The sequence below is a fragment of the Triturus cristatus genome, chromosome 3_1 (genome assembly GCF_964204655.1).
Source record: "Triturus cristatus chromosome 3_1, aTriCri1.1, whole genome shotgun sequence".
In the NCBI taxonomy this organism is placed as follows: domain Eukaryota; kingdom Metazoa; phylum Chordata; class Amphibia; order Caudata; family Salamandridae; genus Triturus; species Triturus cristatus.
Genome location: NC_140583.1, coordinates 1,024,639,787 through 1,024,657,147, shown reverse-complemented (window position 1 = coordinate 1,024,657,147; position 17,361 = coordinate 1,024,639,787). Strand labels below are relative to the sequence as shown.

The 17,361-nt window shown below is 42.9% G+C and overlaps 1 protein-coding gene across 9 annotated transcripts in view; it reads right to left on the bottom strand.

Annotated features, from left to right (window-relative positions):
* The window catches only part of CADM1 (cell adhesion molecule 1), a 641,657-nt gene that overhangs the window by 51,225 nt on the left and 573,071 nt on the right, over positions 1-17,361 (bottom strand). For 6 of the 9 annotated variants that reach the window (XM_085645724.1, XM_085645725.1, XM_085645727.1 and 3 more), the window contains one exon: positions 5,988-6,065. The exons of the other annotated variants lie outside the window; for them this stretch is intronic. In XM_085645724.1, the coding sequence (XP_085501850.1) occupies positions 5,988-6,065 (78 nt within the window). The remainder of the gene's footprint in view (positions 1-5,987; positions 6,066-17,361) is intronic. 9 annotated transcript variants of the gene reach the window in all.

Below are 17,361 nucleotides of genomic sequence, written 5' to 3'. Positions count from 1 at the left end.
AAAATGTATTACTGTATTCTACTGCACAAACTTACTTAAACACCATCCTGCACCGATGGAATAAGCTACGTTGATGATTTAGAGTCTGAACTGGGGTGGCGAAGTGAGCTAAAGAACGATGATGGATTCAACCCAGATCTGTGACTGGGGGCGAGTGTCTGAAAAGTCTCAGGATTCCGTCCATCTTGTGTTTTCTGTGGTCATAATGCACTCCGAACACCCCTAGTCCTTCACCCTCTTCTCAGATGCCCCTCATGCATGGTCTCCTTAGCATGCAGGCAGACCCCGTGTGCACTGGGGTCAAGGTATGCATAGGAAGCAGTTAGACTGACTAACAGCGAAGCAGTTAGACTCTGACTAACAGCATCCTTTTAAGCAACCGGAGCAGTGTGGACACGCTGCTCCATGTATTCCTTTCAGGTTTTTTTTTCTTCCAAAGTCAATAATGTGGAAGGCAGGTAGGCGCTCTGAAGACTGATTCACTGAAGCTTCTCCTAGCACTGCCACAACAGCTTATAAATATGCAGGGACATGCACAGTGAGTATTGCCTCAATGTGTGCAAGAAGGAAGGGACGGCACAACCTTTTGTAGGGCAGCCGGTTAGGAACCACTATATTAATACCCTTCCGGCCATTTCTGCTGCCTCTCCTACTTCAAGTGAAGCCTCCAGGGTGTAGACAGGGCCGCACCTTCCATTTGTGCCCAAGACATCAGCAGCAGCAGAGTTTCCATAAAGAATGGACACACTGCATGCTCTGCTTGAACATTCCGAGCCTGACAAATGTCTGCAGAACTCTGCTGCGGACTCAGAAGATACACGGGCTTCAAACATCACATCTTCATTATTTCAATGTCCTGTACATTCTTTCAAAGCGTTGGACTAATTGTTTGTGGATTCAAACTATAGTCTTTCATACCTAGCACATGACTTATCTTTGGAATTACTGGTATTCCCCTAGGGGAAGACATCTGTTTTTCACTCGCCCTTGAATTTGTGGCTCAGGAAATCGTGGACACCCGCCCCTGCAAGAGTGGTTCACTTCTGAGTGACAGATCTGCTCCTGTTCGAGGCGCGGGTAGGGCATTGTTTAGGGTCGGTGACCATCACTACCGCAAGAAAAGACCAGTGAATGCTTTCAGCAAATTATATTGTCCTTGAGATACATATCATATGACCATATTTAGGTACCATAAGAGGAGAGCTTTTCTTCCCCCCCAATAAAACACTTAGTCTGGTGTTCAGACGAGATCATAGATGAAAACGAAGCTTAAAAGATACGTTCTTCCTTCAACCAAAGATCAATATAATTAGATAAAAAGCCCTTAACCTCAGAATCCTACTGTGTCTTTGGGAGTGAGTAATCGATTCTTAATATAAGTCACAAGACTTCAATCCCTGCTTCATCAACACTGTTTCTGCACAGTGGACAGCGTGCGTGGTTCTTGCACGTTCGCAATGAGGATTTGGGATTGGCTGTTTTTTCTCACAATAATTCTGCACAATAATGGTTACCCACCATGGAAAGGTTGGAGGCGACGGTCTGCACTTAGGGGTGTATTTTCTGTACACAGGGTAAGCTCTGAGGGGTGATTATTTAAACAAGAGCTGAAGGAGAAAAACTCATCTCATAACAGGTGCCATTTCCACAAAGAAGAGTTTTGTAGTGGTCAAGGTTTTCATTGTAGGGATGAGAGACAGGTTACACTACCCTGCCATGGGGGAGGTTTTCATACTCACCCTTTTCTAAGTAAGACCAGTCCTTACACTGGAGAACCTTGTCCTGGTGCACTTCTGTTAGATAAGGCCGGTCCTCACACAGGGAAAAGTTCAAATGATAGGCTTCCAGGTGATGCATGGTTTGCATCAACGGTAAGGTTTGATTGGTGCACTGTCAGACCTGGGGGGGGCGGGGGTATAAAGTGTCTGCCTGACCCCGGTGGTCCTATCTTTACGAGGAGGGGGGGGGGTGGGGGGAGGGGGGTGACTTCTTCAGGGGAAATACCATCATACCACAGAGATGTCAGTTTTGCAATGGTGGTGTTAAGCTTATTGTTGGCAGATCCCTTTATGATGTAATACATTATTAAAGATATTATTCAGACTGTTCCCAGGAACCCATAACTGCCCTTAAACCGGTCATAATGTTCTTGGAGAGTAACTGGTTTACTTTACAGAAGGGATGAGAAACAGAGGTATAGAAAGCTAAATCAATGACAGTATCAGGATATCTACTGACAATGTAAAATAATATACATTTAGATTCATTGCATGTTTATTTTACGAGGCTATCTCAAGAAAGTGCTGAAGAGAGGTCTTTGCTGAACCCATGCTTGGCAGGCCACTTTATGAGCGCCTCTTCGCAGGTCCTTAATCTAGCCTTCAGCTCGGGCGTCTCATCAATATCTTTTGCCGACAGACCTTACTCTACTGATAAAGGATGCAACTGTATACTATCCCGAGGGATTTGTGGATACAAATCACAACTCTTGTCAAACAAAGTGCAGGCTGAGATAATCTAGCACTCACGTCAGACAGATCCTCACCGTGGGGTAGAAAAAGCATATATGCCAACGTTTCTATCAACGTTTCTATCAACAAATGGGGGCAACAAATACAACCTTTATGCACTAATTTCACATTCAAATTTACCACTTAAAGTGGCTAGCAGAGAATTTCATCCTAAATTACATACACAGAAGGCAACAATTTTGTGCCAATAGCTCTTTGATCATGCAGTATAGTCTGTTTCAAAAGCAGTTGCACTTTTTCTGATCAAGTCTGGTATTCCATGAGTTAATTTCACAAGCTTCTCGTACTTCAGATCTGCAGGTTCCCATATATGTTTTTTTAGGTCGAGCATTCAAGATCTCGTTAGGTCGAGCCTAGCCTTGCAGCGCATGCGCTGCCCGCTTTTTGCAAAGCACGCAGTATACAGTATGGCGTGGAAGCTCCGCCCACAATCCGTCCATCTTTTTAATTGGTTTAGGTCCTAAATACTGCCTTCCGATTGGTTTTAGGCCGGTTAGTCCCTCCTCATGACGGCCATGTCGTCATTAGTATCCTTCCATGGCTACTGGCCCCTTTACTTAAGACACTATTGTCTTCTCGTGCCCCCCTCCCGCAATCCATGACTTCTCGCCCCCCTGCACTCCCATTTGTGCCTTCTCGCACGCCCCACTCCCTTTTCCAATGCAATATGTTTCGCATGAATGCGAGAACTATTGCATTGCAAATGCTTGTATATATTTTAGTATATACTTATATGTGTATGTACTTTGTGGGCTCTGGAGATCAGCCCTAGGACTTGTCTGCTCCCTCTTAGGGACTGTTTTTTCTGTTCAATTGCCTTTAACTGTCTTGATAGAAAACGACCAGTAGAGATCAGTAAAATACCAGAATTGCTTCCGCCTGAGGGACTTTATTTTTTCAATTTTTCTGGCAACTGCCTCTAGTTAACTTTCAAGGAAAACGACCAGCAGAGGTCAGTAAAATACCAGAATCACTTCAGCATTCTCTAGATTCCAATGCATAGAAATTGTCTCCCACGAGCACCTGTAAACATTAAAAAAAATTCAAATCTTGTATTTTTAGCGATATGTTCACGAAGGCCCTGATTTTATATTAAAAACAGAGCTTTTGACTATACCGATGCCAGATGAAAGTCAATAGTTCTTTCCAAGTGTACCCATACCTGGTGTTTCATTCAGTTTGGTGCTTACTTTCCCTCCATGTTAAAGAACAGTAGATGTTTCCACACCAAGGCTAATGTACTGCATAGCTAAATACATATAAGGTCCCAAAGGAGAGACCGATTGCATTGCAAATGCTTGTTTTTTTACTTGCATCATCCGCACATTGATAGCATTAAATGCATTGCACGGTCTTAATGTTCTTTCAGGATTTGTCATGACTCAGTTAAACAAAGGCCCTCAAGTTTTTACGTGGACAATATGCCCAGGATAAATATTTGGGAACAAACAAGTCCTTACTTTTAACAACCTGAAAATTATCATCTGAAATTGATTAATACATATGCACAGCTATTTAAATGTCCATTCTGTATTGCAGATTAGCCACACAGCAGTAGTTGTGGGCTATTGTAGCACATGGGGTTTGTGCACGCCTTCGACTGGGCTTGGAGGGAGTGTTTCCAGTACGGGTTCCCGTGTCCCAGAGGTAGGGGACACTGAACTGTATGGTCAGAGCACCGACCTCCAAGCAGTTGTTTCTCGATCCATAGCAGAGGGCTGGAGGGTTCATGTCATGGAAACCACTACCACCACGGAGGGGAAAGGGCACGGCTAATACGAATAAGCCAGATTTTGCATAGCCCAAAATTGTGGGTTTAAAGTGTAGCTGAAAAGAACATTGGCCTGCGTTTTCACTTGGTCAAAAATGAACACACAACTGAAACACCAAGCCCAAAGAAGAGATTCACTTTTAATCAGATTTACCCACGTCATTGCCTTCGCTTTCATGGCGTAACCAGCTAAACAAGACTCAACAGAAGAATGATACATAAGGCCGATTTAATTTAAAGATGTAAATAAAGTTGTTTTGGGGTGCAGATTGGTTACCAAAGACTCGTATCTCAACATACAAGAAGTAGAAGGAAAATTGGAGATCACGAGAATGCAGACATATTTAGAGGCTCAGCTCACATGTACTTAGGCGCACAATAAATTATGCAGTTAACAGGTTATTGGAACCTTAACTGGTAACCAGCCCTATGGTGCCAAGCCTCGCAGCTCACCTTGTTGCATTCTCAAGGACCTGTCAACTATGCAGTCAAAAATCAACAATCTTATGCAATATTATGGGTTTTGACTTTAATTTTCCTTCAATAATTCAGTGTGGAAGTAGGCTAGGAGAGTAACATTCTTATGGCAAAGTAAAAATACATGTTTGAGGTGGACAAATGAGGAGCTGGTCAATTCTTTTATTAAACTATAGCTTGACTAAGTTCACAATCCAACAGAATGAATGGAAACTCGCCGAGTGTGCGGTCCTCAAAAACTTCAAAACTGTAAATATTTGTAGAGAAAGTGACAGAAATCACTTAGTGTAAAATAGTCTAGCTTATGAGGGTAAAACCTCCGCACATTTTTTATGGTATTAGTTTTGGGCCCATTCATTAGGAGGGCTTGACTTGTCAACACAACATGGAGAGAGCGCAATGCATCAAACTGCATAAACCTGCATAAGATATATTCGATGCAGTGATCATTTTTCACCCTGCTCTAACGTCTGCAATCTTCCTGGGAGAAACAACCAGAGGTAGCTTTTGTATAGACACTTTAAAATGGCACTCCGATAAAACCCTATTGAAGAAATTTAAGTAGGTACAAACATCAGTTTCTCAAAGGATAATATTTGCAACACTATTCAAGGTACAACAACATAGTAGAGAAGCAAATCTGATTGCAAGCTCATACTGTTTATTGTAATAATTCACTTGACTCGGACCCCATTATCAGCGGCTCAACTTTCTGCATGAGAATTTTAAAAAGTTCCCACCAGATTGGAGTGCTTACCCATGATGCACAAGAATTTGATGTGCGAGTATTCCCTCACACATTCAACTTGCTTAGCCTAGCTTCTGGCAAGTGTATTCTTCCAATTGCTAAGTTTTGACATCACAACTACATGTCTACCTAAATCACATTTCTCCTACGGATTTGCCTCGCACATAATTCTGTTCCCTTCCGTGTCAATTCCGCTTATAATCTTTAGATGACCACTCAATCAGGATTTAATTCGGGGAAGTGAACAAGTATGTAACTCTAAACAATACTTGCGGAGGCTTGAATGCAGCAAACAAACACAGAAACAAGGGTGCTTACTTACTTCCAACTACTAATTCCACACCTAAAAGAAAGTTGGTTTCTGTGGTTATAGGGCACATATTATCTCATGACTTCAGCATGGTATTAAAGCAGTGAGAAACATTCAAGCAGCGGTCAATGGTCGCGATGTCTACCGTACCTGCGATGATCATGAGGATGGTGTTGGTAGTGGTGGTGATGGTGGTTGTTGTGGGAGGTGGGAAAGTTGTGGGGGGATCTGGATGAAAAAACAAAACAAAGGAGAACAAAAAACCAAATTAAAAATGAAATTTAAAAAATGCCAGCATGCTGAACACAACAATGGATCACAATGAGAAATAAAAAGGGAGAGCAGGGAAGGACAGATGCAGTGTATCTTTGTTCTGAATGAAAGGCAGTGCAAGCATTCAGATTGAACTGTGGGGGAAAATATGGTGTCGTTATTTGAAAACATCTGAATACAGATTTACAAAAAACACTCCGAGAAATGCAAATTTTTCTCTAGAACGCGACCTCTAGGAATAAGGTTCCTCAAGAAAGCCTTAACGCCTGGTGTCCACATTAATTAAATGTATTTGTCGCGTAGCGCTGCTCCAGTGAAGCCTTGGTTTTCCGTACGGTTGTATCATTTAATGATTTCTTATCCTTGATCCATCGGAAACATCCCATTGTGAATGAAAGAAACCTTGCACATGAGTGCAGCTACTTCCTTGCTGGTAACTCAATGAAAGCAGGATAGAGCCATTACATGCCTGTTTCTTAGTCATTCCTCCGTTCACAAACCAATCTTTTGTAGCACTTGCACCCAACCTATAGACTTCCATTCTATTGTGAAACAAGGAGGGGGTCCACTGACCTCGAGATCCTACTAACCGAATGAATGAGAAGTCATTCATCCGTGGATGCGCATATGCATCCCTGGCTTGTGGGCAAGGTCTCCTGGCTCACGTATTCAGCTACACTGTTTATTTTTAAACAAATATTGTTTTTAATTGCAACCAGGTTCCTGGTACCAAATAAGAAATAGACATTCAAATGTCGACAAATTTCAACAAGCTGATAGTGCATGCAATCTCCCATCCGACAGAACCCAGGACTCCCGGATCGTGTGCAACCTAGGTCCCTTCATCGATGTATTACAGACCCACCTAAAGGAACAGGACCACCACCCCCACCTTCCTATTTTGCTACACTGATTTGGAATGTGTGTACCCAAAACATGTGCTGTATTCCAATATTTACAACACAATACATCAGAACAAGCGAGTAGGAGTGAGCACCACGTTGAAGGAGGTCGCACTTCTCTACTCGTGGTGGTTTTCTCCAATCAGTATTTCACAGTATCCAACCAGCATGGAGTTTCGCCCCTTAGTAGTTTAAAAATGGAGTAAAATTTAAAAAAAACTCTGACCTTCCTACATATGGCTTTAGTCCATCCCAGCCACAGATCTCATGCAAACCTATCTAGAGTAGCCCAATAATATATCGTAATATGAACCAAACAATGTAAATTCCATAAGTGACTAGGACTTGTGCTAGCAACATGTGCATAATGCCAACAGCTTAGTAATGTATTTCCCTGTGATAACTGCTGGAAATACTCTGAAGTTTGTGAAAGCGTGTAGCATTTAAAATGTACCTACGCTATTACCTTCTGTTTTATCACCTCTGGTACAAATGCTCTAAAGAGGTTTATTTTACTGATTGAATGTTCTTTCCTCATTTCAGCCTCAACGGATGAGACAATAATGGCTCCGTATTATCAGACAAAGTCAAAGATTGTGTAATTTCTTATAAAAAGGATACTTGAACTTCCTTCACAATCATGCCAGGAATCAGGAATGACCCAACACCTCTTCTTCCATAGTTAATCTATGCCTAATCATATGTTCATGTTTCCTTCCGTTATATTTTTCACTAAATAAATACACTAAGTTTTCAGTACAGCTCATTAAACAAACTCAGTCCGACACATCTAACACGGCTGCCGCCATGATTATTAATTTTCTGGGTGTGGACTATCAGACCATTTAATGATGCTCAGGTTAATCCAGTAATATTGCAATTGTAAATGTACCTTTGTTTTTATAGAGCTTACTACTCATGATGAGGGGTCAAAGCATGTTCTCCTCTGTAACCCCTCTATACACAAACTATGCTGTGCACATTCAAGATGCACCCCCCCCCCCCACCACCACATAGGATCACTGATAAAGGACAACAAACATCCTTTCAGATACATTTTATAACTGTGGTGTTCTGGTGGCTGTGATAGCAACTTACTTGGTCAATATTTTTTCTCCCTCCTAGGCCCCCACCACATTCTACCCTCAAGGCTCTGATCTTGTTTTAGCATAATCTCCCCCCATCCCCAGATATGCCCCTTTTCTATTTTAGCCTGTAGGACTCTAGGGGACACTACACACATTTAAATCTAGCTCCCCTCATTTTGGCTCCTACTGACTCACGACTGCCCACATGCCTTTGACTTACGGGATCGATACCGTCCACTGTATCATCAAATCAGCATTCCCAAACTAGATGCATCAGTCCTCACTGCTCAGGACAGAGGGTTAGCAACTTCGAATTTTTAGACTCCTACAGACCAAACTCATAACTGATTCATGCATCGCTTGTATCCTTAACCAAACAAAATTCCAAACGTATCCTCCTCTTCAAGACCTCTTGCTACACTCATTCCTGTCAGCACCACAGCAGTAATCTACAAACACGAGTGACAGCCATTAAAACAGGTCCTCTTAACTTGGGACAATTTCCATACTGGTTATTACTCTTTCTGACTTCACTACCTTGAGTAAAGTTGTCTCCGTAGCCATGTACAAACAAGCAATAGTACGTTTTTTACGCTCGCCTGGTCAAAGTCAATTTGTTTTCTTCCCAACTCTTACAAAAGGAACAAACCACATTTGTTGTGCCTCAATTAGGGCAAACCACAGTGTATTGACAAATAAAGTAAGCAAAAATTATTAAAGTCTCACTGCCCTCGTCAGCGCTGCCAATGACAGTACCAACTCAACTAATAGACATCACACGCCTACAAGTGACAATTGAGACTTTCGATACACTTTAGAAGTGACTAATACCTGCCACCCAAGATATTCTTTTTTCTTTGGGTGGCAGATGTTAGTCATTTTCAATGTATATTGAATTATTGAACAATTGTTGCCTTCATTACAAAATCAGACCGACACCGCCACCATGTTGCGGGCTGCTACAAGTGCTGAGTTGACAATTAAGTGCTGGTGCCGAGAACCGGAAACCACCAGCTCAAATTAAGCACTGGATGGCTGTACTCTACGGAATACTGATTGGAGAAAATCACCAAGAACAAACAAGTGTTATCGCCTTCAACATCATTCCCGCTCATTCTATTGTGTTGTAAATCTTACTATATAACATTTGTAGTGGAGGCATTCCAAATTTCACTAGTTCTTTTTTTGAATAATATGGGCGCATTACTTTTACACTCTTAATCTCAATGTGAGGAGATGGGACACTACTCCGTTCTGTGCTAAATTCTGATCACTGTGGCTAAACTCAAATGAGCCAATTTGTATCTGGGCTGACCTAGTGATATCTAACATCCAGGCTTAAAATTATCTAAATTAAGAAATTCCTAGATAACATTTTTTTTTAAAAGTCAATAGATGGGGTGAGGTGCCATATGGAATCCGCTAACCTTCAACTTTTCAATTTTTTATAAAAGAAGCAAAAGAGGGGCAGCGAACCAGATTTGTAAGAATTTCGTCCTGAATGGGAGAGTGGAGGTAGGGACACAAGGCGGCAAAGTGATAAAACTAGTGATAAAAAAACTACATCAAACGATTGAAATGCATGCTACACATTGGGTTCTAAGTAGGGCTTTCTGGCTTCTCCTGCCCTTCAGTGCCAGGCTACAAAATAAAGGCCGCACTGGCAAAACTATATATAGCAGCGCACAACGGAGTAGGCAAGTAAGCTGAACATTCTCTGCTGCTGGATTTTTGGAGTATGCACTACAGAAATGTTTGGTAAATGAATGGCACATAATGCATTTTATAGCACATTTCTAAATATGTGTGCTAGAAAGAATTAGGTCATACAAAGGGTTCTGGTGAGGAAATAATGAACTATTCTGCTACTTCAGTCTTTCTGGAGCGTTATTTATCAATAGCATCGAATCTTGATTGGGCCTATATGATACTGTACACCCAACGCAACACTAGGCACATAGAAAGCACGTGCATGTGTTCCAAAGAAGCAGTGCTCATCTGATAAACTGTGTCCAACTGGAAAGAAAAGGGATCTTCATTATACACTTCTAGATTGACCCTGCACATGCAGAAACTGCCCGAGAGCAGTCGCAAAGCTCTTTCACGTTGTACTGTCCTATTCCAAGATATAAAAGCATTGAGAAATTCTCACAGCAGTCAATGCATAAATGTTTTGATGATTGGTAACAATCAATTCTTCCACTACACAGAATTATTTTACTTATTGTATTTAGGGTTTTTCTTAAGTGCTACTAACTACCCCAATTAGTGTCCTGGGAGGGCTCAGGTAGACAGGAAGAGACCACTATAGACTACATACAGCCCACTCTATCAAGTTGTCTAATAACCTCAGAGCTCCCTCTCCACCAGTGGCACCTGGTCAGCTCTCACCTGGTGAGGCATAAACCCACAACTCATAAAGCAATGGGCAGGCAAGTGAAGTGAGGAAACCTGCGCCGCATAGGTGGAGATGGGGGCGGTTTGTCTGAGGAAAAGTTGAACAATATAGACAACCTGCCTTTAGAGGCAGAATGGTCCTGTGAATTAGCTAAAGCCATTAATTCAGAATGAGTATGGAAGAAATATTTTCATGCTCTGCCAAACAAGTATCAACATCTCCAATAGTGTGGAGGATTGATTTTCCTCCAACAATTTGAAAACAACAACAAAAACACAAAGCGTAAAATACATTTTCAGTACAATTTCTCTAAAGCCGTTAGAGGTCGTTGAAGAAAAATCCAGGCCTGCAGCTGCATATGGCCTATCATTTTATCAGATGCACATACACAAGCCTTCCCTTCCATACCAGTCCCTGTGACCCCAAGTTGATTCTCAATCATATTTAATAAGAGAATCTACTGGGAATGAGGCCGAATGCGACAATTCATGTGTACACATATTTCAAAGTCTCAGGCTGCATATGGCAGAGCTAGACATATTTTATAGCCTTGTACCACAGTGTTCGTCATCAGAGCACAGACCTTACAGGCTCAGCCAGCAGAAAGGTTACAACAATCTTACAGATTGGCCTCAAATAGTGACGGTGATACCAGGATAAACGCTTGCTCAGTACAGATGACATGCCTCCAATAGGCCCTCACACCCGCATGCACCTTGCGGCTTCTTCAAAAGATCTCTGCCAAAGAGCCCTGTTTACGGGAGCCCGTCGGGCATAGCAGCGCCGGCCCAACGAGGAGCTTGGCCCAATGATGAAGCATGACATCCTTCAAGGTGTGTGAGGGTATCACGAAGAAAGAACTCCCTTTCCCCGCCCCTCCCGTTAGGAACTGCACACCGTCGTGATACACAGTTCAATTTGGAGCTTGTGTGCAGGACCTATTTAAATACAGCTCTTGGTCCCACCTTTTTTTTTATATGCTTCCAATATCACCAGAGCCTGTGCTCTCTGGTACCAATACAAACAACTCTGCAAATGGGCTCCTGAACACAGCATGGATTATCGCCCAAACATTGGCTTTTGCTGTCTTTTGAATCGCAACCATTCAGCTTCCAAGCTTCAGCATGTCAGTTGGAGAAAATAAACATCTTTGTTGAGTACAAGTTTTTCATTTTCTTTAGGTACCCGCACGTACTAGTGCCACACACCAACCTATTCTGCTGTGCATTCCCACGGATCACTGTCACATGCTGGATTGTCCCAATATACAAAGTGTGGGCAGTGTTATGTCGGAGACCGCTCCAGGACACCAAGGAAGCCCACAGTATTCAAAGAATTACCCGGGTGGGCACCATCAAGGAAGGATGCATACAAATATGTCAAAAATGTCCACTATTGAACCATTGCCGGTATTATAGAATGGATAGGCTCCATAATGGTGATGCTACTAATACGCCATAAATTACCAGCATTGTGCCATAGCTGTCGCATTCATGCCAAAGATACCCATAAATTACCAAGAATTACTATCTTTACACCTTAATCTTCCTTGTTTCACTGGACACTATCATGCCATGAAACTCATCAATATGCCACAAAGACCTGAACTGTGCAGGGGATGGGAGTTCTACTATGCAAGGGGTTCCCAAAATAGTCCAGGAATACACACCATCGTGCCAGAGCCAGTATTACTCTACTGATGGGCACAATATGCACAGAAAGCCTGCAATTATGCCACGGCTAGTACTATGCTGGGGGGAGCGACAAAGGAGGGGGGGGGCTCCATCCCATTGATGTCTACTACAGGTCAAGATTGGCTAACATTGTGCAAAGATTTACCAAAAATGGCTGCCATTGCACCAGAGATGGGACCCAATATGCAGAAAACAAAACCTATATTTGGCGAGAGGGGCTGCAGATTACACAAGTGTCCAAAAGAAACAAGGAGTCTGGGTGCCACCAGACAGACACTGCACCAGACAATGTCAGATTCACTCTCAGAGAGACATTTAAAACTGCAAACAAATGGCACCCATGTCAACCAGCTTCCAACCTGCCACTAAGGCGGTTTGTACTTATCCATCTCTTCTACTCTGGTGGGGACACACCCACAATCAGGCTCTAGAACCCTGCTCTGTCCAGGGACTTCAGTGAACAGACAAAGCACCTTTGCATATCTTCCAAACCTCCTGAGACCAGGGGCACTTGTAGCCTTAAACCTCATTTGACCCCAACTTTAAGGGAACACCAGAGTTCCTTTCAGTCACTGGCTCACTTGTGAGTAAAAGTCTTCAGAGACCAAAGTTTCCTGTGATCTCAAACTTCTGGTTATTGAAAGATTCCTGTAGCCACTGATCCTGTGGCCTACAAGTTTCATGTGATCCTGCACCTACTGTGATCCCACATCTCCTGTGATACAAAACTTCTGTAATTTCTGCTTTGGCCCTAATCATCCTGTGGGTCCGAAGGCTCATTTCAGCTCGAGTGTCCTATGGCTGCACACATTTTGAAAGAGCACTGATGACCTTCATGGCTCCTTCGAAACCATGACTCACTTGGAGCCTGTGGTTTGATGTTGTCGGCAGCCTCATAACTACCCCTGGTCTGTGTGATCAGGCTCCTCCACGCCCCTTCCCCCAACCCTGTTCTTTCAGATAGGTTGTTCCAGTTCTTTTCTAGGGGGCAGGAAAGGGGACTTTATAGGGTTTTCTGGCCCATCTGAATCTTCTGACCTTCTTGCCCTGGGTGATCAGGTTCCCCCAACTCCTGATCGCCACTTACAGCCACTTGTACAGGCTGGTCCCTTGAGACCTCCATTTAATGCCATTGTAAGATCACTTCTCTATTGGGAGTTCATTGGAGGAATGGGTTTTGCGACAATATGACTACACTGGATAAAGTAGGTCCACCCAGTAGGATCATATGTTGCTAACTTTCTAAATTCAAACCCATTCCTTTATTGGATCTTCAGCAGAAAACAGGACAACTGGGGGAGGTGGGTGGTCATTACATTGTTTAAATGTTGCTATACGTGTGGGTGGTGGGTGGGGGGGGCGATACAAGTCTAGATGCCTCCGACCTCTTGGGAAATGCCTTGCTGGTATACAAGCTAACCGGGTGGCATAGCCCTTTCTGGTCCCACCTTCCCTTTACTGCTCTAAACACAAGAGGTATGAGGAGTATTCCTTTTCCTATTAGGCAAAGAATATGAGAAGGCATAAAGAGTAGCAGTAGCTCTGTGACTGCTAAAGGTGTACTCAGTAGTACTTCTATTTGTGCTTTTATCAATTGCTTCGTTAATTAACAGCCTCCTCGTTAAATGCAAAGACAGTTTACTCGAGGTCCAGATAGGAAAACTCAAATTATATTTTACTTTACAAAATCTGTTCCAGGTGGATTAGATCGAGTATTTACTTGGAATGCAATGCAAAAGATTATAAATACAGACATTGGCTTCATGGTAGGAATAGGAAGCACTCAATGTGGACTATGAGGGTCCCAGACTCTTAGCTAAAGGGATACACATAGCCACAGATCTACCTCTATCTACTGCTAACTGGCGGAAGCAGAGTGGACACAAAGGCCTTATGCCATTGGTTAGAAAATTCGAGTATCCTAATGCCAAGCTCCAAGACTAGGAGCCTTAAACAGCCGCCTAGGGGTGGAGGGGAAACCCACTTAACCCCAAACTCCTACCCAGGCCAATCTCTTTTACAGAGGAATGCATCTTGGCAGTGCTGAAAACCTCAAGCTTCTGGTGCTGTCGCTGACCTCAAACTCAGAATGTCATCCAACAGATATTGTCTACTATGGAGCCACACCACCAGCATCGGGCGTATTCAGTCCATGGGTCAGACGCTTCTTGTTAATTCTGGAATCCATATTCTACCAGGCAATGATCCACTCTCTCCCCTCTTACTAGGTGATACTAACAGCTCTCTCAGCTCTAGGGACTGCAACTAATAACTGCCACCTATAGGTCCAACGGGTGATGCTCAAGCACCTGCAACATGGCATTCTACCACAAGACCGATTGCATGCTGTGTCCAACAGTGCAATATGGCAACATTGCTTTGTCACTGCCTTGGAAAAAAAAAGAAAGTACCTTCATTAATGCATGGCTTATCTCCCAACGTGAGAAGTCTTTCGGTAAAGATGGTGAGGTAGACAAGCCTTGCTGCAAGTTGGCCCTTTCATGAGAAGATTAACCCACCTCTGCCCAGTAGTGGGACTGATCCATTCCATGATACCCTGGGGCTGGCCATGGCAGTTATAAAAAAAAGGCGAAACGTCGCTTGGTGGTGAAACCACTTTTAATGTCAGACTTTTTAAATGAGTCATTTAACTTTCCAGTGCATTGAGAAGGGACAATTAAAATCTTTTGGGCCTTCGGATTGGACAGACCAGAGGGAAATGCAACAAGGTTAGAACTGGAACTTTATTTCGTGAAGGTACATGGACGACCCATGGACAGAAAGGAGGCGGAGGATAGAGATGTGGCTATTATGGGCTGCTGAATATATGATGTGGGAAGAAAAGGGGGTTCCAACCAAGTCATGGGTTCAAAATAGCCAATGAGTTCATGGAGCTCAAGAGGCCATTTCAAGATGCACGTTGTCACAGAAAACTCAGGCGTTGAAATGAGCCTTACGGGCCACAGGAGACTGAGGCAACAAAAAGACTCAGAGGAGTCTCTGGATCACAGCAGGCACAAGGTTGTGCAATCCCTGGGGATACTGTGCACCGAGCCAAAAGCTTCACTATCTCAAAGTCTGCATTCAACCACACCATCTTACGGCGGCACAATGACAAAGAAATAATTAGACTTCAAACTAGCATCATAAATACAAAAGGATTTATAACGAACATGCAAACAAATCCGAAGTTACATAAGAATCTCTACTTACCACGTACCGCTCACCGTGCACACACCACTCAGTAGTGGAACATGGTGAGAACAATCAAGATCTACAGGCAGTGCTCAAAGATTAAGAATCGAAGCAGCCAATCACAGCAAGCAAATGTAATTGCATACAAAAAGTGAGCAAATTTAGCACGAAGTTAAAAACAAAATTCCCACTGCCACAATAGCAGGTGCGAAATGGAAACATCCGTTACCAAAAAAAGTGCATAACATAGTAAATCAGATACTTTTAGATAACGAATTCAATGCGGGAAATAAAAAATACAATTATGGGACATAAAATCAAACCAACATTGCAGAATGATGAATCTACATCAAACATTGACCCAGAAAGTAACAGTTGCCGGGCAACTTCCAATACTAAAATGCAGAAACGCTGATTTACTACTCAAGATATATGTTTGCATTAATGTACTTTTCCAAAGACATAAGATAGAGGGATTGAAATGCACACATTTAAATCAAGGCACTGACATTCATTGGAGACTACATATTGAAAATCTGTCAGTTCTAAGATTGTGATTAATTGTGACATGGGGTTAGCTGGACTGAGCAATTATCGGGCACCTTGAATTGTATACAACTATGGACAGCCCTGACTGGATTACACACTGTCTTTTTTGTCGATATATTAATAGACATATAAATAGATTAAAAATCAAGATAGCGTTATTCACATTGGGGATTTTTGAAGCCGGTACTTCGTGACCTAGTGAGACCCATGAGGTTTTGACTAAAACACGGACTGAAGAAATTAAGTCTAAATTGAACAAAACGACCTTAAAATTAGCTCGGAGACTTAACAAGATGCATACTTTCAGGTTTTCTATAGACACCAGCCCCATGAGTGACATCACTGGCATGTATGGTGGGTGAATGAGGCTGGTATTACGAGATGGGACATGCAGGTTTATCGCCCACATATACCCATCCAAGATCATACACTGAAGTCTTTGATGGCGCAAGAAATAGGAGGAAGAAACAGAAGAAATCAGAATTGGAATGCAAGGTGGAAATGTGGGAAGTGTCACTAAATTCGGTGTGAGGATGCAGTGCACCTTTAATGACAAGGACAAAGATACTGGTGATTAAAAGTTCTATTGAGGCCAGTGAGATTACGAACATATGCGATCTGTCGTACTCCCCTTTAGTGTATGTGAGGCAATGACGATAGTTGTGTCTGGCCATCTAATAAAGCAACCACACAAGTATCCAGGAAAAACAAGATCGAAATGTGCCATTCTCAGGAAGTCTATCAAGTCTCGATGAGTAAAAACGTCGTTGGAAGGGGAGGCCTGTGTTCAACTTTCCTCTGAAGTCACAAAGAAATGTTAGAAGTGAGGCACCACTGAAGTGCCCTGGAGCCAACAAAGACAACTGCTCAATTAAGAAGAAATGAATTATTCTTATAGAAGTGAGCTTCACAGTATTTGGTTGCTGTAGCCATACTCCGCCAGCAACAGAAGCCCCATATTATGGTGATGATTGAGGCATCACTGAAGTAGAATCAATCCTGTGAAACTCTCGACTCAAGCGTTGCAATGCCCATGGCCAAAACTAGCGTCTGACAGTCTAAGGAGGTCTAGCTGGTCACCGGGCACTAATGCGAGGTGGCTCAATATGAACCCAATACATGCATGGTTTTTATGTAGAGTTGTCACAAATAAGCTTCTGTTGAAGTCCAGGAAGCTTGAAACGCAGTAGTAACACTACAAAAGCCTAAGGGGGTAAGGCGGTATAATGTTAGTGCATCCCCAACCAACCCATTTTAAGACTTCCATTTGGTAGAGAAAGCAGCAAAGACTGAATGAGACCACAGCATCCCACCATGATAGCCCTGGGCAGTGGGAATCAGAGGAAAATCTTCAGTTGAGGGAGTGGCGGTGAAGAACCTACTGGAACGATGTGCAGTCAACTGGGCGACTTAGGAGGGCGATCG